General features: G+C 42.7%; 2 protein-coding genes across 2 annotated transcripts in view; one reads left to right on the plus strand and one right to left on the minus strand.

Annotated features, from left to right (window-relative positions):
* On the plus strand, window positions 1–8,130 carry LOC149833081 (oligopeptide transporter 7-like). Its single transcript, XM_090014892.1, has 7 exons — window positions 1–602; window positions 688–1,196; window positions 1,280–1,377; window positions 4,570–5,139; window positions 5,337–5,592; window positions 5,677–5,859; window positions 7,298–8,130. Exons 1-7 carry the CDS (start codon window positions 584–586, stop codon window positions 7,910–7,912), a joined length of 2,250 nt encoding a protein of 749 aa, XP_089871018.1. The 5' UTR covers window positions 1–583; the 3' UTR covers window positions 7,913–8,130.
* The window catches only part of LOC149833082 (U-box domain-containing protein 44-like), a 23,990-nt gene continuing 10,396 nt past the window's right edge, over window positions 8,066–21,659 (minus strand). Inside the window, exons 4-5 of the mRNA XM_090014891.1 lie at window positions 9,379–9,869; window positions 8,066–9,197 (exon numbers count right to left, since the gene is read on the minus strand). Of these exons, the coding sequence (XP_089871017.1) occupies window positions 8,193–9,197; window positions 9,379–9,869 (1,496 nt within the window). The 3' untranslated portion in view covers window positions 8,066–8,192. The remainder of the gene's footprint in view (window positions 9,198–9,378; window positions 9,870–21,659) is intronic.

Consider the following 21,659-nt stretch of genomic DNA (forward strand, 5'->3'; position numbering starts at 1 on the left):
CCTAGGCTGGACTGAGCCTATATATATTCCATACTTTTGATTAAGTGGCTAAGCTTGCTCATAGGCTCGTATCCTATCTCAAGCAAACTTTATTATTGGTGAAGTAGAACTCATCCTTCCTCTGGTCGGTAGAGAAAATTAAGACCTGCAGGTGGCTGCAAGGTCTGACCTAACCCTTCGTTGGTTCAATCTGTAGATGTTGTTAGCTTAGAGAGAGAGAGAGAGAGAGAGAGAGAGAGAGAGAGAGAGAGAGAGAGAGACTGGTTGGTAGCCACATTCACTAATTGTGGATATTTTTAGACAACCACATGCAGGAGTCCCCACTTGCAAAAACGAAGATAGTGCCCAGAATAATCGTCGAAAAAAAAATTCAATGAAAAACAAATGAGAAGGTAGAAGGAGAACAGAAGAAGAAGAAGAACCACCATCCATTTCTCTTCTGCATTACTCCAAATAATCATCGGAACGATAAAGAAATACAGCCAAAAAACAAGAGGAGGAGAAGGAGAAGAAGGACCACCATCGATTTCTCTTATGCGATACAGACTCCATCGAGATCGAAACTACCCATCAAACCAAAAAAATGGACACCACACCTCTCCGTAAGCACTCTCTCTCCCTCTCTCTCTGATTGTCTCTCTCTCTCTCTCTCTGATTGTCTCTCTATGATTGTATGTGATGATGCAGTGGGAACGCAGAAGACCACTTCATCTTCGATCAATCGTAGGGAAGAAGAGGAACAAGAAGATCAGATAGAGGCGGAGGAGGAGAATTCTCCGGTGGAGCAGGTGGCGCTGACGGTACCGGTGACGGACGACCCGAGCCTACCGGTGATGACGTTCAGGATGTGGTTCCTGGGGACGTTGTCGTGCGTGTTGCTGTCGTTTCTAAACCAGTTCTTCTGGTACAGGACGGAGCCTCTGTCGATTTCTTCGGTGTCTGCGCAGATCGCGGTGGTGCCGCTGGGCCACCTGATGGCCAGGACCCTGCCCGACCGCGTCTTCTTCAAGGGGAAGCCCTTCGAGTTCACGCTCAACCCGGGGCCCTTCAACATCAAGGAGCACGTCCTCATCACCATCTTCGCCAACTGCGGTGCCGGCACCGTCTACGCCATCCACGTCGTCACCGTCATCAAGGCCTTCTACATGAAGCACATCAGCTTCTTCGTCTCCTTCCTCGTCGTCTTCACCACCCAGGTCGGTATACTGCTCGTTAACAAAGAAAAAACTAAACTCTCTCTCTCTCTCTCTCTCTTATTCATTGTGGTGAGGAAATTCAGATATTGGGGTTCGGGTGGGCGGGAATATTCCGGCGGTATCTGGTGGAGCCGGCGTCCATGTGGTGGCCGGCGAATCTGGTTCAGGTGTCGCTTTTTGGGTAAGTCATCTCTTTTCATGTGGTATTCATAAATCCCAAACACAGACCTAGCTTCTCAAAAACAGTCAAATAAGAGGGGTTGGGTTACCCTCCCTCAAAAAAAACAGTGGAAAACTTTTGAAGTTTTGAACACTTCTTATTTTAGCTTTTTATCAAAAGCTCATGATGTCTTATACATGATGTGACAATAGAGAAAAAGAAGAGCTAAAGGGTCTCATTGTTATTTTAAAACATTTAACTCTAGTTACGTGGTCCATAGTAATCACAGGTCAAGCATGTCCTTATCTGACAATTGTTAGAAACACTTAGGTCAGTATCACAAAATTCAGAAAATGAAGTCTCTTTTGAAATTATAGACCAAACGTAGGTCTCTACGTAAAAATCTCCACAGTTGTTTGACAGAGCCTTCAACGTGGCAGCATATGAATAGTAGATCTGTTTTTCTGGCAAGACCATGCTTTCTCTCATTAATTGAGAAGAAAGATTGTGTAGGTGAGAGGTTGAATAGGGAGGCCACAAGAGATTCGTCTTTTATTTTTTTTCTAAACTGTATGTCAAACTTCATTTGGATGGCCAAGGTCAAGGGATCATAGATCAGCAAGCTGTTTGGCCTACCAGTTACCGGCCAGTCAAGCTCTTGTATAGGTGGTAGATTAGATCTAGCGAGATCAAACAAGGTACTTTGCAAGGTACTCGGTCCAATCACTGGATGCCACGCATGGAAGGGAAAGATACGTGGCATCCACTCGCTCGCCGGAGTACTTTTTACTCTACTAATCTCTATAGGTGGAATTTGTACAAGCATAGTCCTGCTCTTGTTGCTAATCAGTGTTATGGCATCATCACCATTCATCCTGCCAATCAAGGGCAACAAGGGAAAAGGCAGCTGATGAGGGCAGGCCCTGCTGTATACACAATCAACGGAAGAGATGGATGCAACACGGTGTAGATGATATGATACCGACGAGTTTGGCAGATCACCTTGTTTGCTTTTACATTAGTTGCGTATGGACATGGATCTTGATTAGATTCTATGGCCAGCGTAGATTCTAATACGCATCAATAATTTAAGGCCTCATGGACCCAAAAACATGACAGCTCACTCCTCTGTCCTCTTCGCAGTAGGAGAATAGCTTTCATTATTTTCTTTGTCATTTTCAGGACATGCATAGGCATGTTTGTAATGCCCATCCATTCTTAAATCCTGTGATTGTAAATCACAATCACCATATAATACGGAATTCGGTTGGATTTTGTGGCTGTCACAGATTCTAATAAATAATAGAAGGAGACGTAAATACAAACATGACAATTGATTCATTTGTCTTTTATATATATATATATATATATATATATATATATATATATATATATATATATATATAGAGAGAGAGAGAGAGAGAGAGAGAGAGAGAGAGAGAGAGAGATTGGTAACTGCTTACATGTTAGGTACTAAATGATTAGTGCTAAATGGGTTTTTCTGCACTTTCTATATTTTTTTTTCATTTCTAACCCTCATAAATGTGTTGGGCATGGTCGATTTATGAGGAATCCACACCTGAATCATGTATTTTTTTTATGAAAAAAGTGATATTTGGAGCCTTAAAACTTTACAAAGATTTTGAACTGTTGATTTTTTGAATCTTATAAAAATGCATCCATGTGTGGGAATCGAACGCTTCAAGAGCTGATCCTTAAAAAATCAAGTACATAGATTACATCTGTACGGTCAAAATTTATAAATAAAATTAATATATATATATATATATATATATAAAATTTGTTACCCTCTTAATTAAAAAAACCCTAGTTGAAACTCATAAGAGGTTTTAACCAAATCTGACATCATGGATGTGTTCAGCATGATCAAAATAGTAAGAATTGACCAACGGGGCTCCGCATGTCCTGTAGGAGCAGCTAGTGCACGTCACCTTGTGTTGAAATTGGTAGGAGTCTGCCTAACCCAGCTTGCTTTTAAAAAAAAATAGTAAGAATTGACCCTTGCATCATACTTTTTGGACGTAAATATTTTTTTTGAAGTTTGATAATTTGGTACTTTGTAGGCCATTGATTTTGCAACTGTAGTAAAATGTGACATGTAAAAAAATGGTCAAAAGGTCAGTTTTTACTAAACATAATATGTAGATCACGTCTGAAAGGTTACCTGTACAATAACAAACTGAACAAAATAAAAATATGACATTTTTTTACTAAAGGGTCCCCTACCCATGAGGGTATCAAACATTACACTTGTATACATGCTAGAAACATTTGTACGTACAAACACCTCTAGATTATATGTAGGCTGTTTTGAACAAAATTGGACGTCATAGATGGATTCAACATTGTTCAGATACTAAGAATTGGCATTTGAATCTTGTTTTATTGACCTGAAAACATGATTTTAGGTCCATCAAAATATTGCACTTTGTGGACAGTTGATTTTTAATCCGTTCAAAATCATGGCTACATGTGAAAATTGGACGGTCCAAGAGCCAATTTCCACTAAACGATACACGTAGATCACATCTATGATGATAGATTCATGAAAAAAAATGAATTAAAAGAGTGACGCATTTGTACACAAACTATGATACAAAATGTATAAATACATTTATCATTAATTAATGAGCCGAGTAGAGCCCAACATTGGTTCTTATGTTTGGCTCACCGAGCCTATTTCACAAGTTCGAACGAGCTCTTTATGAGATGAACAGGAGCCGAGCCACTAGCGGCTCACCTCGTTTCCCAGCCCTAGTGATGAGGCATAGATTTCACAAAGTATGCAAAAGGTGATGAAGCTCAATTGTCTGGTGTTTCCAATTGCCTATATCACAAGCTTATTCGGAGGACACTAACATGGCGCATGTAACATACAGCTCAAAATGAACAACAAAGTCCAAATAGGCCTGCTCCAGTTTCCATCCTGTCCTCGGTGCGAGTTAACCCCTGTAAAATTCACAATTAGTTAGGAGTCGGAATCAGTTTTCAGTAAGCAGATGCCAACTCAATCGAGAGCCGGCTTGTCAAATACAGTTTTCTCGCATTTTCCAGACATGCAGGAACACATTCACTAATCTATTTCCACTGAGTATGTGACAACCGGAGTGTTTGGGATGCATTGTTTTTGTGAGTTACTGTAACGAAATCTCCATTTGCTGCAGTACTCATTTGTTTTTCTGGTTGGTGCAGGGCTCTACATGAGAAAGAAGAGCGACCAAAGGGCTCATTATCGAGAAACCAGTTCTTCCTTGTTGCCTTCATCTGCAGTTTCGCTTACTACGTCATTCCCGGCTACCTCTTCCCCATGGTCACTTCCCTCTCTTGGTTATGTTGGATCTTTCCCAAGTCTGTTCTCTATCAACAGCTGGGATCAGGCCTGTATGGCCTGGGCATTGGTGCTCTAGGCATTGACTGGTCTACAATTTCATCCTACCTAGGCAGCCCTCTAGCCAGCCCCTGGTTTGCTACTGCCAATGTTGCAGCAGGTTTTGTTCTTGTCATGTATGTTGTGACTCCACTCGCCTACTGGCTCAATGTCTACAAGGCCAAGACCTATCCCATATTCTCAGATGACCTCTTCACTGCTTCTGGCCAAGACTATAACATTTCCAGCATAATCACCCCAGACTTCAAATTGGATCTTGCTGCGTATTTAAGGGAGGGGCCCCTCCATCTCAGCACATTCTTTGCCATGACATATGGTGTTGGATTTGCCTCATTAACCGCAACCATTGTTCATGTTGCACTCTTTCATGGCCGGTGAGCTCTTTTTCCCTTCTCATGCCATATACCTGCATTCCACCGAAAAAAGGAGTGATAAGCATAACCACCATGAAATTCTGGTTCTTAGTAAACCGCCAGACAGATCTGCCAACATGAATTTGATACAAATTATAAAACCTTTTGCTGTTAAAGGCACAGGACATGTACATAAACCTTCACCTTCCATGTTACAGGGAAATATGGGAGCTAAGCAAATCGGCCTTCCAAGAGAAGAAGATAGACATCCACACCAGACTCATGAGGCAGTACAAGCGCGTACCAGAATGGTGGTTCATAGTCATCCTTGTGATCAATGTGGCAGTCACCATTTTTTCTTGTGAGTACTACAAGGACCAACTTCAGTTGCCATGGTGGGGGGTACTGTTGGCTTGTGCGCTGTCCATTTCCTTCACTCTCCCCATAGGCATCATCGCTGCAACTACCAACCAGGTAAAATCTTCTTCAATTTGCATTGGTTTCTTGGAAGGTTTCATAATTGGAATCTAACTCGGACATTCTGATTCGTGAGAACAGACACCAGGTCTCAACATTATAACAGAGTACATAATTGGTTACCTTTATCCGGGGTATCCAGTGGCTAATATGTGTTTCAAGGTGTATGGCTACATAAGCATGACTCAGGCCCTCACATTTCTGCAAGACTTCAAGTTAGGCCATTACATGAAGATACCTCCGGTAACAATGTTCATGGCTCAGGTGAGAAGCTCTCTCCTTTACTTCTCCTTAGAATACAGAAAATTCATATTGAAATCTCCGAATACAGAAGCTGCATAAACTCCTCAAAGTAGGATGTTTGCAGTTTAGTAGCACAAAGTTAGCTGGATAACTACATGCCAGGAGGGATACTAACAGATCATGCCTTTCCACATCAATGTCATGCGCAACTACATAAATGGGTTTAGTTCTTTGATGTCAATTATATCCCTTAGTTTAGTGTTCAAATTTGGCAAAGATTGGGTTCTCTTAAAAGAAAAGGCCTGCAACAACAGTGAACACAAATAGATCAGTGCCACTAGGCTCACTACTAGGACTGAAGCGCCTCTGTACTTTCATATAACCATAAAATTTACCCTTCATACGAACGAAAGTCTGCTTCCAATTTTTCATTCCGAAACAGTTGGACAAAAATGGGTGCTACCATTTCATCCTTTAGGGGGCGTTTGCATGTCACAGAATGGGGTGCTGCGGCACCCCCTTTCATGGATTCCACTGCCACGGAAATGGAATTGGACCCCCCTACCCCCCCCGGGAACCGTTTTCGTGAAAAACCTACCTTCAGCATGTAAAATGGAATGCCATCGAGGGTTTTTCGCAGAAACGCAGGTTTCTGTTATTTGTGTCACTTACTGTGGGCCCCATGGAAATGCACGGCTGTTGATGCATTTCCGTGGAAAACAACCCACTTTCCGTGACACACAAACGCGCCCTTAAGGTGTCTTTGCATATTATGAAAGGAGGTGTTGTGTTTGGTCTCCTTCCATGAAAACAAAGTCCGACTCCTATCCCCAACGTCAGACTTTGTTTCCACCGGGCATGGGGTATCACATTGAAATGGAATGGCTTAACAGGTGCCTGTAGGGCCATAATAATGGCAAAGCTTCCGTTCTATGCATGTCCCCACTCAACAACCAACAAATGTCATCTATTTAGGCTACTGAAAGTTCAGAATGACTAGACTACCATACCACGAGTGCGCGGAATTTATTAAGCATGAACCAGTCATGCTGCTGCAGACAAACCAATACAGTGATGTCTTTCAAGGAAAGTTGGTTCTCATGGATGGAATTGGCTGGCCCAGCATATGATAATTGTGAGCTGTGCCTTTACACAGCCTCTCATCTCTCCTCTATCAGCTTTTTGGCATGTAGCCAGTGACAAATGCTACTCATCTTGCCACAATAATGTCCCGAGTCATTATATACCCATATCAAGGCAAAATTGGATTGGTCGTCAGGCAAAATGTTCTCTGGCCTACCAGCTCGAGGCCACAGGCAAGTTGCTCAAGTTGTGACTCAACCCTGATAACAGTGTATGCTCAAAAGAACTAAATCACCTACAAATCCCACATACAGCGGACATCAGATGACTACATTGCTTCAAAACCTGACTTTGCAATTAATACAATGATTTTCAGATAGTGGGAACATTAATTGCTGGGATCGTGTACCTGTGCACAGCATGGTGGCTGCTGGAGTCTATCACAAATATCTGCAACACATCCCTCCTGTCATCTAGCAGCCCTTGGACCTGCCCTAGTGACCGTGTCTTTTATGATGCTTCTGTCATATGGGGCCTCATTGGTCCACGCCGTATCTTTGGTGACCTTGGCACATATGAGGCTATCAACTGGTTCTTTCTAGCTGGTGCAATTGCTCCTCTTCTTGTATGGTTTGCACATAAAGCCTATCCTGATAAGGAATGGATTAGACTCATCAACATGCCTGTGCTTATTGGAGCCACTGGAATGATGCCACCAGCCACCGCTGTAAATTACACCAGTTGGATTATCGTTGGTTTCATATTTGGCTTCTTGGTGTACCGCTACCGGCGGGAGTGGTGGCAGCGCAACAATTATGTTCTCTCAGGTGCCCTTGATGCTGGGTTGGCTTTCATGGGAGTGTTACTGTATTTGTGTTTGGGGTTGGAAGACATTAGTCTGACTTGGTGGGGCAGTGATCTTGATGGTTGTTCCTTAGCAACTTGCCCCACAGCAAAAGGTGTTCATGTCGAAGGATGCCCAGTATTCTGATAAGCAAGGACATACTGATGCAGCCTTCGGAAAAGGAGAAACTCTCGAGCCAGAACTTGGGTGCAAAGATGTCACCAATAAGGCTTTTCTCCACAGAAAATTACAGGAATAGCAGTCACAAAAGCCCGTGATATGAAAAAGCATGTACATAGACAATGAATTTCATGTATTCAATACCAAATAAGTACAAGGTACAATGGCAATTTTATTTTCTGATAGTTGGAAAGAATCAGGAAAACAATTAGATGCAAATAATTTAAATATTATAGATCTAAAAATATTAAAAGAAAGATGATTGATCGGGCAGCACATTCAAGTGAGCAAGCACCTTAGCTGCCAAAGATTTAGTAACACCATCTCCCCTCTGTGTCATCTCAACTAGATGAGTGTGAGCCAATGATCCAAATTTGCTCTTGTACTCTTCAAGCCGGAAAATCCTCTCCATAACGCACAGTGCTTTCTCAGGAGTTTCACCACAACACCCTATGCTTATTAAATTTATGATTGGAGCAATTGCTGATTTCTCGTCAAGCACTTTGCTTCCACTTTGTAATTGCTCACCCTCTACAAGTGTAGACAGTGACTGCAGTGCAGCCTCACACACACACATCTCCTGCACACTCAATGCCTGCACTAGTGGCTCTACTGCATCTGCTTCCAACAGGCAGAATGTTGACTCAATAGAGCAAACACCCCCATGAATCCGGCAACCAGGTTCTGTTGGCGCCCAAAAGCACATGCATCTCGGCTGTCTCTCTGCAGGATGGCTCAGCTGCTTTGAATTTTGTGAAAATTGAGCAAGTGACAATGCTGCCTGCCGCTTCGCCTGTGGTGTCCCAAAGCTTAATAATCTTACCAAGATCAAGATCACACCAGCTTCAGCTGCTCGTTTCTGCAGGTTGATGTTCACTGGTAATGTGAACCGCCGTAGGGCTCCAGCAGCTCTCTCAAGTAACAGATGGTTCTGGGACAAACCTTGGCGGCTTCCTGAGTCAATGATTTCCACAATCAGTGGCATTGCACCCAAATCAAGAAGCAAATCTGTGATCTGTGTATTGTTAATGGGGAGATTTTCTACAACACCCATTGCTGCCGCTTTCTCCTCATCATGGTTAGATGTTCTTACAATGCTCAGCAAGGCCTCTAAGGACCTTCTACTCACATGATCAACCAGAACGATTCCATCACAATCTTGGGTCAAGCTGAATAACAGCTGCACAGCACTTGCCCGGACTCCAATATTACCATTTTCACAAAGCTGCACTAGTAGTTGAATTGCTCCCACCTGCAAAAACCATGCAGAGCAGGCACAATGACTGCAATCAGTCCCATTGCACAAGCCAAGCTAGAACAACAAATCCTAGAAAAGGGTACAGAGTATGGTTGCTACTCCTGAAGTAGGAGTATGATAGGGAGCAGAGACATGCATAAATCCATACATAAACTAATTTAGAGATAATATGCACCTCTCTTAGTTTAGCCCTCATCTCTGTTGCTGTGGGGAGTTGGCACATAGCATAAAAGGCCCTCAAAATGCTTTGCTGAATATCAGGTCTCGTCAAGCTAATTAATGCAAAGAGCCTGTAGATATCAGTGTCAGATTGGAACAACATAAATGGAGACCCACTCGTTTCAGGTGAAGCAGCCGATAAGGCAAGATTCATAAATGTTACTGCTGCCTGCTCTCTCAAACTTAAAGATGTTGCCTTAGAAAGGTCTAACAGGTCCAGAAGCATTCGCACTGCATTTTCTCTGATCATATGGATCCCATTCCTTGGTAAAGTTGAGAGATTGCTAAGAACTTCAATGGCTGCTTTCTGTGATTGTGCATCTCCATTGGAGATCATATCCAGAAGTGGTGTCAGCACACCATCGTCACAAAGAGCTGACTTACTAAAATCAGTCAACTCCATCTCAGCTAGAGTTGTCGCCATTGTCACCTTAACATCATTGGGACCTGCATCATCAATGTTTTCAGCATTCACAGATTGCAATCATAATAGACAGCCTCACTAAGCACGCTCCATTAGAGCTTGCTGCTTAAATTTGGCATGCATATTATCAGATCGACACAACGTACAGGGAAATATTTAGGGAAGGAATAAATACATCACCTGAAAATAAGAAAAAAAAATGAAAAAAAGAAGTGCAAATTTAGACATTTCCATAACTGGTAATATTTTTACATCTTTCTATTTATTCATCAGTAACCATTCTGGATGACACGTACATGAAATGGCATCAAGAAACAGAATAAAAAGAAACCATTATAAATTCATAGAAAAATAATATTTAACACAAATCATATTTTCTATATTGCCTCATTTGTGTTTGATGCAGCGAGCGAATCGGCTTCGGTGCACTTGGTGGCGGAAGACAATGGCACAACTCTCACGGTCGTGCGATGTGCAGAAAATAAGAAGAATGTCCACTGAAAACAATGGCACTTGCTTTTATTTCAATATGAATCTCAATCGAACAATAGGACGAACATAAACGAAATAAAGACAAAAAGTAGAGAGTAAAAGCCAAAAGGAAAACTGCTGACAGAAACAAAATAGAAGAAGGCTGCTGCAATGTTCCAGATTCTCTGCCCCACGCAACCCTAGAAGAGGGTTTTTAAAGACTGATAGTGGACTCGGGTCTCGGGTCCAGTCTTGGACCCGAGTCGTGACCCGCATCGTCTTCATGTTGTTGCTGGATCTATGACGTCCGAACCTGTGCTCGTCTGGAATAGGTACGCAGGGGTACATCATCCTTGCGTCTTGGTACCGTGATATGGGTCAGATCCACGACGTGGGTCCGATCTTCGATCCTATAGTGCAGGTTCGGTCCCCTGTTTGGGTCAGGCTGTGTGGATCTGGGTCGATCCTGCTCTGCATCATTCTCTCCTAATTGGGAAGAAGTTGGCATTGACGACTTGTTATCTCCACAGTACGCATATAGATCAGACACATTGAAGATAGGCGAAATGTGCCAATCTTCGGGCAGTTCAAGGAGGCAGGCATTCGGACCCAATCATCGAAGAATCTTGAAAGAGCCATATTTCTTAGGAATCAACTTGCCATAAGTACCCACTGGAAAACGCTCAGGACGCAGGTAAACCCATACTAACTGACCGACTTGAAACTGAACATCTCGATGACCTTGGTCTACGAAAGCTCTGTAGGCTTCGTAACTTTCAACAAGTTTGGCTCAGACCTGTCTGTGGATATCGCGCGTGTACCCAACGACATCAAATGCGTCTGGGGCGGGGTCTGGGAGACTGGATACAAGTGCTAGATCTACTATATGGGTGGGTGACCGACCATAAACCACTTAAAAATGAGACTTGCCCGTAGACCAATTGATGGAACTATTATAGGCGAACTCGGCTTGCAGCAAAACTAGGTCCCATGTTTTGACATCCTCAACTAGATTCCTTAGCAAGTTTCCTAGGGTGCGGTTCACGACTTTGGTTTGGCCATCGGTTTGTGGGTGGTATGCGCGGCTGAAGTGGAGTTTGGTTTTCAATAAAGCCCACAACGATTTCCAAAAATGGCTCATAAAGCGCGTGTCACGATCTGAGGTGATCGTGTGGGGCAAACCATGAAAGTTGGCCACATCTTTGAAGTAGTACGAGGCTATTAATGAGGCATCTGTGGTTCTCTTACACAGGACAAAAATAGTCATCTTGGAAAATCGGTCAACCACAACTAAGATGGAATCAAAACGACGCGAGGTTCTGGGAAGACCCATAATAAAATCCATGGACACATGTTCCCAAGGCTGTTCAAGGATGGGCAACGAAGTATTCAGACCGTTATTCTAAAGTTGACCCTTGGACACTTGACATACTCGACAACTTCGAACAAACTTGACAACATCTTTGCGCATTTTGGGCCAAAAGTAGTGTTCATCCAAAAGAGCGAATGTCTTATCATGTCCAAAATGCACAGCTAGTCCCCCTTCATGTAACTCGAAAATCAATTAAAGTCTAAGAGAGAACGCAGACACACATAACTTATTACCTCGAAAGAGGTAACTGTTATGTATGCTGAACCGTGGGTCAGTTGTGCTATCAGGGGAAATGCACCCTTCCCAGACCTGCTGGAAATCAGGGTCTGTCGGGTACAACTCCTTGCATTGCTCGAACCCAATGACCTGCACAAACATAGTCATCAAAAGGCTATTCTTCCTGCTAAGTGCGTCAGCTACCTTGTACAGAGTATCAGACTGATGACGAATAGTGAAGGTGTACTCTTGCAAGAAGCAGACCCACTTGGCATGTCTAGCACTCGACTTCTTTTGACTATTCAGATACTTCAACGCCTCATGATCCGTGTACAAGACGAACTCCTTATAAATGAGATAATGCCTCCAATAACGAAGGGCTTATACAACAGCATAGAACTCAACATCATAAATGGAGTAATGACACCTGACCTGAGTCAGCTTTTCACTAAAGAAAGCAATGAGCCTGCGGTTCTGACTCAAGACTGCACCAATTCTCACTTTAGAGGCATCACACTCAACCTCAAAAACTGCGCTAAAATCAGGAAGGCCTAAGACAGGGGCACTAGTCATTTTTTCTTTGATGAGCGTGAAGGTCTTTCCCGCAGCAGACGTCCAATGGAAACTAGTACCCTTTAGGCATTCCGTGATAGGGGCCATGAGGGTGCTGAATTTTTTCACAAAACGACGGTAGAAAGTGGCTAACCCGTGGAAACTACAGATCTCTCCTATAGTCTTTGGGGTAGGCCATTCTACAATCGCACGGACTTTGGCGGGATCCTTCTTAACTCCATCAAACGACACAATAAAACCCAAAAAAACAACACTTGACCTCATAAACTCACATTTTTTAATATTGACATACACATTTTCCCTCCTTAAAATCTCTAAGACCTGACGCAAATGATTCAAATGATCAGACAAAGACGAGCTATAAATCAAAATGTCATCAAAATAGACAATGACAAACTTCCCTATACAAGGATGCAATATTTGGGTCATCATGTTCACGAAGGTACTCGGGGCATTCGATAACCCAAAGGGCATGACTAACCACTCATATAATCCATCACGTGTCTTAAATGTCGTTTTTCACTCATCTCCCTCGCGGATACAGATTTGGTGGTACCCACTTTTTAAATCAATTTTGGAGAAAATAGAGGCACCGACCAACATATCAAGCATATCATCCAAGCGAGGAATGGGAAAACGGTATTTTCCAATGATGTTATTTATCGCTCTACTGTCAACACACATGTGCATGGACCTATCTTTCTTAGGAGTCAGCAGGGCGGGTACTACGCAAGGGCTCACACTCTCACAAATAAACCCCTTTTGCAGTAACTCCTGAACCTGCCTCAACAACTCGGCATGCTCGGATGGGTTCGTGCGATACGCGGGGAGGATAGGGAGACTTGACCCCGGGACAAAATCAATGGCATGCTGCACCACCCTCATCGAAGGTAGATAATCAGGAAGGTCGTCTGGCATAATGTCGCGAAACTCCTCAACAAGGGGCGTGATGTCCGCGGAAACTGGCAACGACGTACTCATAGACGGCTTAGCCACCAGGGCATAGCAATAACCATCTTCCCAACAATGGCTCAAGAAAGTCTGGTAAGATAGGCCCGCGAGCCGGAGAACTCGCCCAGGCTTATCCACAGTGGAAAAACCGGTCTCCTTGATAGGGAGAAGGATTATTTTATGACCCTTAAAAATAAATGAGTACGTGTTCCTACGGCCATCGTGAATAGTCTTGCGATCAAACTGCCAAGGACGTCCTAAAAGAATGTGACACACACTCATAGGGGCTACATCACACCATACCTCATCATGGTAATGCTCTCCCATGGAAAACCGAACTAGACAACGCTCTTTTGGGAAACCTCGTTATCTCTTTTGAATCATGCCATCTTGTATGATTAAGACAATTTCTCAGTTTTCAGGTTCAGGGTGGACACGACACTCTCGAACACCATATTCTCACACGCCCCAGTATCAATTATAACATCACATGCATGCCCCTCACACTTGCACCGGGTTCTAAAAATGTTATTCCGCAACCATTTTGCGGGGGTCGACTCTCGGGGTGCGGTCAAAACATGACAGATAGACAACAAATTTTTGACGTTGTCGTCGAACTCTACGACCTCCCTCTCATCATCTCCTTCACCCAATGACTCACCCTCAGTCTCACTATCAGACGCTGACTCAACAATACCCTCAATGAAATGGGCATTCTTGCTTGTTGTGGGGCACTTGGCCGCGACATGTCCTAACTCTTAACACCTAAAGCAACTGATGGTAGACTCACTAGGCTTGGCTTTGGATCTGGTATGGTATGTGAGTCCGGACTGATCAAGTTGGCTAGGGTTTACTCTAGGGGTGGACTTTGAGTCTTCCTTCTTAGGGAAGCTCGCTCCCCTGGTTGGGAAATTTGACTTGGGTCGATTGGACTGGTCACTGCGGGATACTCTATATTCCTGCCTCCTTTTCAACTTTTCTTTCACATTCATGGCATAACTGCTTGCCAGATCTAATGACTCAACTGTGATACAACTAAAATCATAAAAAATAGCAGGACGGAGACCATAAATATACCTCGTGGTCTGTTGGCGGGCGGTCTCCTCGATCTGCACTCACAGGGATAGACGATGGAACTCAACAGTGTACTCCGCCACAGTACGGGTGCCTTGACGCAGGAGGGTCAGGTACTCCTTGTAGGCTCTCTTGGCATGGTCTGGCGACACGAACTTGGACTGCGCAAAGATGTTGTCAAGTTCATCCAATGATGTCATGTGTCTAAGGGTCATTGTCGGAATAGTGGTCTGTATACTCCGTTACCCATTCTTGAACGGCCGTGGGAACACGTATCCATGGATTTTATCGTGGGCCTCCCCAGAACGCCACGTCGTTTTGATTCAATTTTAGTCGTTGATAACCGGTTTTCCAAAATGGCTATCTTTGTCCCGTGTAAGCGAACCACCGATGCCTCTTTAGTAGCGTCCTATTATTTCAAGGACGTTGCCCACTTCCATGGTCTACCCCACACAATCACTTCTGATCGTGACACGCGTTTTATGAGTCATTTTTGGAAATTGTTATGGGCCCTATTGAAGACTAAGCTTCAGTTCAGTAGTGCGTATTGTAATGAAATAAGCGGAAGAAACCAAGAATGCTAAAGCATTCACTATGTCCCACACGGACAAGTGCAACAAGCATAAGAGAGATAATCCACTAAGGGATATACAAAGGGCCTTATAAAAAGGCTACACACATGAAAAATAATATCACTATTATTGAAGAGGAGCTCTCAAGAGCAATACAACATACATGGGGGGTTCCCCCTATTTATAAGAAAAGGAGACCAAAGGGGCTCCCAATAGAGTCGTTGGGAGCCCCCAACGGTCACATATGTGACCGTTGGGGGCCCCAACGACTCCATTGTGGGGCCCCTTTTCGGTATCCAAAAAATACAAATTGAAAAATAAAAAGAAAAATAAAAAATAGTGAAATAAGAGAAACAAAATAAGTACCCCTATGGGGTACTTTGTGAAATGACTATAATACCCCTATCGGGTATTATGGTATTATTACATATGTTTTAACACCCCCCTCAAACTTTACGGGGGAATGACCGAAAGTTTGCCAAGGAGGAACAAGAAGCGAGGAGCAGGCAGGGCTTTGGTGAAGAAATCGGCAAGTTGATATTCTGAAGTGACATATGGCAGTGTTACTGTCCCACGAAGATATTCATCACGTACATAATGACAGTCCATTTCGATATGTTTCGTCCTCTCATGGAAAGTGTGGTTGCTGGCAATGTAGATGGCACTTTTGTTGTCGCAACAAAGCTTCGAAGCCCCGGTAATTTCGACTCCCATATCTTGAAGAAGACTTCGAAGCCACACCAGCTCCATTGTAGTAGTTGCCATAGCCCTGTATTCTGCTTCAGTAGAAGACAATGAGACTTTATGCTGTTTCTTGCACCTCCAAGCAATTAGCGAATCCCCTAAGAACACACAGAAGCCAGTAGTTGAGATTCGATCATTTGGGTTTCCTCCCCAGTCAGCATCAGTATAAGCTAGTAAATCTAAGGAAGAGATTGAGGATAGGAATAGCCCTTTAGACAAAGTATTTTTAATGTATCGAATGATCCGGAGCACAGCACTCATATGCACAGATGTAGGAGCATGCTGAAATTGGCTTGCAGAGTGCACAGCATGAGCAATATCGGGCCTGGTGATAGTCAGATAGGTGAGGGAGCCTATGAGTTGCCTGTAGGGCGTAGGATCATCCAGCAGAACTCCATCCTCCAGTCGTAGTTTAGCATTGATAACCTCGGGAGTCTCCACCTTTTTATCATCTGAAATCCCAGATTTGAAACATATGTCTGCAGCAAGCTTCATCTGTGACAATATATACCCTCGAGGAGAGTATGCAACTTCTATACCAAGAAAGTACCTGAGAAAACCCAGATCAGACATATCAAAATTATGTTTTAACATATTTTTAACTTTAAGAATACCGCTTTCATCATTGCCAGTGATGATCATATCATCAACATAAAGCAGAAGGATGATGATACTATTACCTGCATGTTTAACAAAAAGAGCAGTGTCAGTATAACATGAGCGAAATCCCAATTGTAACATGATAGCACTAAATCTATCATACTAAGCCTTAGGGGCTTGTTTAAGACCATATAAGGCTTTTAATAACCGAAGGGTTTGACCTTGGTTAACACTGATTCCCGGCGGAGGGTCCATATATACTTCTTCATTCAACTGACCATTAAGAAAGGCATTTTTAACATCTAATTGGAATATAGGCCATTTCTTAGATGATGCTACCACAATTAAAGTTCTAACGCTTGTCATGCGAGCCACGGGAGCAAAAGTCTCCTCATAATCGATGCCATATTCTTGTGAGTATCCCTTAGCAACTAATCTAGCTTTATAACGCTCTAGGGAACCATCACTTTTTGTTTTGACTTTGTAGACCCATCGACATCCTATAGCCTTCTTATTTGGAGGAAGGTGAACTATTTCCCAAGTTTTAGCTTTATTTAAAGCATCTAGTTCAACTTTCATTGCTTCAACCCAATGAGGTATACTTTTTGCTTGATTATAATGGGAGGGTTCATAGTAAGAATGCAAGGCTATTAGACAAGCTCTATATTTAGGTGAAAGAGTTTCATATGAGACAAACCTATTAGGTGGAATTGATTCTCTAGAAGAACGCCTAAGGGAGGTTTCTTCTAGGGGTTCATTAAGCCGCAAGAATTTTTCTAAAGCACTAATAGGTTGGGCTTCCTCACGCCGAGTGTATACTTGGAGATTGTCACCATTAGTTGGTGATACATCATTATCATGAGAATCATGAGTATTTTCTAAAATTTCCGGATGACTCAAAGAGTCATCATTTGAATCTTCTAAAAGATCATTGATAAACATATAATCAATTTCATTTGATTTTTCAAATATGTCAAATCCATTTTCTTCTTCTAAAAAGGTTACATCTTTGGAGACAAATAACTTATTGTTTTTATGATCAAAGCATCTATAGCCTTTTTGATTTTCACCGTATCCTAAAAATACACATTCTATTGCTTTAGGTGACAATTTATCTCTTTTATCTAAAAGAACAAAGCATTTACACCCAAAAATCCGAAGACGATTGTAGTCGGGTGTCATATTAAAAAGTTTTTCATAAGGAGAGATATTATTCAATTTTGAAGATGGCATCCTATTGATTAAATAGGTGGAGGTTAACACGGCTTCGGGCCAAAAAAATTTAGGAATTTTTTTAGAAATGAGTAAGAATCTAGTGGTTTCCAAAATATGCCTATGTTTTCTTTCCGCTAGACCGTTTTGTTGAGGAGTTATTGGGCAAGATTTTTTATGACAAATGCCATGTTGTTTTAGATATGATTGAAAATCATTTGATAAGTACTCTCCACCCGAATCGGATCTAAGAATGGATATTTGACTTTGAAATTGATTTTGAATTTTTGCATGGAATTCTTTAAAGAAGTTAAAAACTTCCGATTTAAAGTTAAGAAAATAAATCCATACATATCTAGTATAATCATCAATAAAAGTAACATAATATGAATAACCACCTTTAGATAGAATCGGAGATGGCCCCCAAACATCGGAATGCACCAATTCAAAAGGTCTTGTTGTCACAAAGGATCTAATAGGAAAAGGAGTAGACTTCATTTTGCCAAAAATGCAATCTTTGCAATTGATATCTTTTTCTTTACAAAACTTGTGTCCAAAAGGAAAAAGATACATTTTAGAGTAACTTGGATGTCCAAGCCTTTTATGCCAAGTTTCAATATTTTTGTCTTGGACATAAGTACAAAATGAGGTATTTGGAAGCATTAAATTATCCATAAAATAAAGGTCTCCCTTCCTATGGCCTTGCCCAATCCGCTTCCCGGACCGGAGATCCTGCACAAAGCACCCTTGAGATGAGAAAGATATTTCACATCCATGGTCGGCTATTTGAGAAACGGAAAAGAGGTTAAGATTTAATTTTGAAACTATTCTAACTTTTGGAACAAGGAAATTTTGAACATTTTTAGAATCAAGAGTTCCAACACCATTTATTTTGAGAAAAGTTCCATCGGCCGTAGAGACACAAGACATTTTTGAATTGGTGTGCACATTGGTTAATGCATTTTCATGAGGGGTCATGTGAAAAGAAGCTCCGGAATCTAAAATCCAAGAGTACGTACCGGGAGGTGATGATGAGGCAATGGCGGCACCGGAGGTGGAAGAAGTGACCTTTAAAATTTGTTGAAGAGCCAAGGAGATTTGTCCAAGAGTATCTTTGAGATCCCCGTTCTTGCCGTCATCTTCTTTGGTGGTGGATTCTTCAACGGAAGCCACCTTTGGCTTGAATGCCCCATTTAGCTTTGGGCAAACGGGTTTAATATGTCCCGGCTCATAACAATGGTGACATATAATCATTTTTCTTCCACCACTCCCTTGCTTACCAAAATGAGGTGGTTTGTATGTTTTAACATGATTGTCGGGTTTAGATACGGCAAGAACTTCTTCTATGCTTTTACCCATGCTATGCCTAGTCTCTTCTTGAGTAATCTCGGCAATAGCTTCTTCTAAGGGAGGAAACGTGGATCTATGGAGAAGTGAGGATCTCACTTGTTCAAATTCGGGACGAAGCCCAAATAAAAATTGAAACAATCTATCTTGTTCCATTTGTTTTTGTCTTAGAACCACATCCTCCATAGATACCCATTTAGGCTCTAAAAGAGCCAATTCATCCCACAAAGGATTTAGAGCACTATAGTAATCTTGTATGCTCATGTCACCTTGTTTTGTGGTTCTTACTTTTTCTTGCAAGAAATAAGCTCTTGCAAGATCCTTTTGGGTAAACATACCCTTCATAAAAAACCAAGCTTCATTTGCCCGGCGGAATTTTGCAACATTTGCACATACCTTAAGTTCAACATTATTCATGAACCATGCTAGGATTTTTGCATGGTTGCTCACCCAATCTTCCATTTGATGATTATAATCTTCAATGGCCTTGAGACGAGCATCGCCTTCAAGTGCTTTCTCTTGATCTCCTTCCATCTCTGTGAGCTTAAGTTGGGGTTCCGGAACGGTTCCCATTACATAACCCCAAAGCTTCTTGCCTTTGAGATTATTTTCCATTGCGGATGCCCACATCATGTAATTTTTTCCATTGAGTTTGAATGATAGATCGATCTTGACTTCCATTGCTACACAATGAAGATGTGAGAAAGAAAGGAAGTAGAGAGAGACAAGATTTTACCTTTAGTAGATCTTATGGCTCTTATACCATGTAATGAAATAAGCGGAAGAAACCAAGAATGCTAAAGCATTCACTATGTCCCACACGGACAAGTGCAACAAGCATAAGAGAGATAATCCACTAAGGGATATACAAAGGGCCTTATAAAAAGGCTACACACATGAAAAATAATATCACTATTATTGAAGAGGAGCTCTCAAGAGCAATACAACATACATGGGGGGTTCCCCCTATTTATAAGAAAAGGAGACCAAAGGGGCTCCCAATAGAGTCGTTGGGAGCCCCCAACGGTCACATATGTGACCGTTGGGGGCCCCAACGACTCCATTGTGGGGCCCCTTTTCGGTATCCAAAAAATACAAATTGAAAAATAAAAATAAAAATAAAAAATAGTGAAATAAGAGAAACAAAATAAGTACCCCTATGGGGTACTTTGTGAAATGACCATAATACCCCTATCGGGTATTATGGTATTATTACATATGTTTTAACACGTATCACCCCCAGACCGATGGCCAAACCGAAGTCGTGAACCGCACCTTAGGAAATTTGTTACGGAGCCTAGTAGGGGAAAATGTCAGTAAATCTCCGTTCCAAGTGGTGTATGGTCGGTCACCCACCCATGTCGTTGACCTAGCCCTTGTGTCAGATCTTCCAGCTCCAGCTCCGGATGCTTTTGATGTCGTCGAATATATGCCTGACATTCACAGACAAGTCCATGCCAAACTTGTCGAAAGCTACGAGGCCTACAAAGCTTTCGTAGATCAGGGTCGTCGTGATGTCCAGTTTCAGGTCGGTTAACTCGTCTGGGTGTACTGCGTCCAGAGCGTTTTCCTGTAGGCACCTATAGCAAATTAAGTCCTAAGAAGTATGGCCCTTTTAGGATCCTTCGGCGATTGGGTTTGAATGCCTACCTCCTTGAGCTCCCCGATGATTGGCATATTTCCCCTATTTTCAACGTGGCTGATCTATACGCTTATTGTGGCAACAACAAGTCGTCAGAGTCGACTTCTTCCCAACCAGTGGAGAATGATGCAGGGCAGGAGTCGATTGGGCCCATCGTGCCACCCAATCCGCCACAAAGGGCAGATGACTGGCTTCACGTGCATGACCCCCTTGCAGGTACGGAGCCGCGACGCAGGGAGGTACCCCTGCGCACCTACTCCAGGTGTGGTGGAGTTCGCACATCACAGAACCAGCAACAGATGGAAGCTGACCTGGATCGCGGTTCAGATCCAAGTCTGGACCCGCGACCCGGGTCCAGTAAATAGCCTTTAAAAGGCCCACTCCTAGGGTTGCGTAGGGGAGACTGTTTTGAAAAGCTTCAGCCGTCACTTCTTTGTTTCTTTTGCTTTACTTTTGTTACCTGCATTCTGTTTTCTTCATTCATTTACTATTGGTTGTTTTCACATTGATTATTGAAACTTATTGAGAATAATAAAGATTTTGGGCCACACTGATTCACGGTGGGCTTCTGTTTTCATTCCTCCTCCGACGTGGACTGCATCAAACGGGATAATATGGGTTTGGGTTATGGGTTGGGTTAGGGTAGAGGTAGTGGGTCGGGTATGGTACTGGGTTCTGGATCGGGGATGAGTTAACAGATTGGGTTTGGTATGGGTATTGGGTTTGGTTGGTACAATACTGGGATGATTCACCCAATTGGATCTGAATCGGGTCATGACCTAAGCTATTCGTCGGACTCAGAATGGGATAGGTAGGATCATGGATCGAGTTGTGGTGTAAGAAGGCCTGGTTTGATCTCGATCTTTGATCCATAACAAGATGGGTTTGGTTTTGACCCGGCTCAAATTCAAACTGGAGCTCCGCCTGGGTCCGATATAGGTTTGGATCGATATTGGATCTGCTTTGGGGCTCAAAAGTAGTGGGTTGGGTCTGATTCGAGGCAAACCGCGAACCGAACCCAACTAGGTAAGTCGGGTAT

The sequence above is a fragment of the Nuphar pumila genome, chromosome 7 (assembly GCF_984573655.1).
Source record: "Nuphar pumila chromosome 7, dmNupPumi1.hap1.1, whole genome shotgun sequence".
In the NCBI taxonomy this organism is placed as follows: Eukaryota; Viridiplantae; Streptophyta; class Magnoliopsida; order Nymphaeales; family Nymphaeaceae; genus Nuphar; species Nuphar pumila.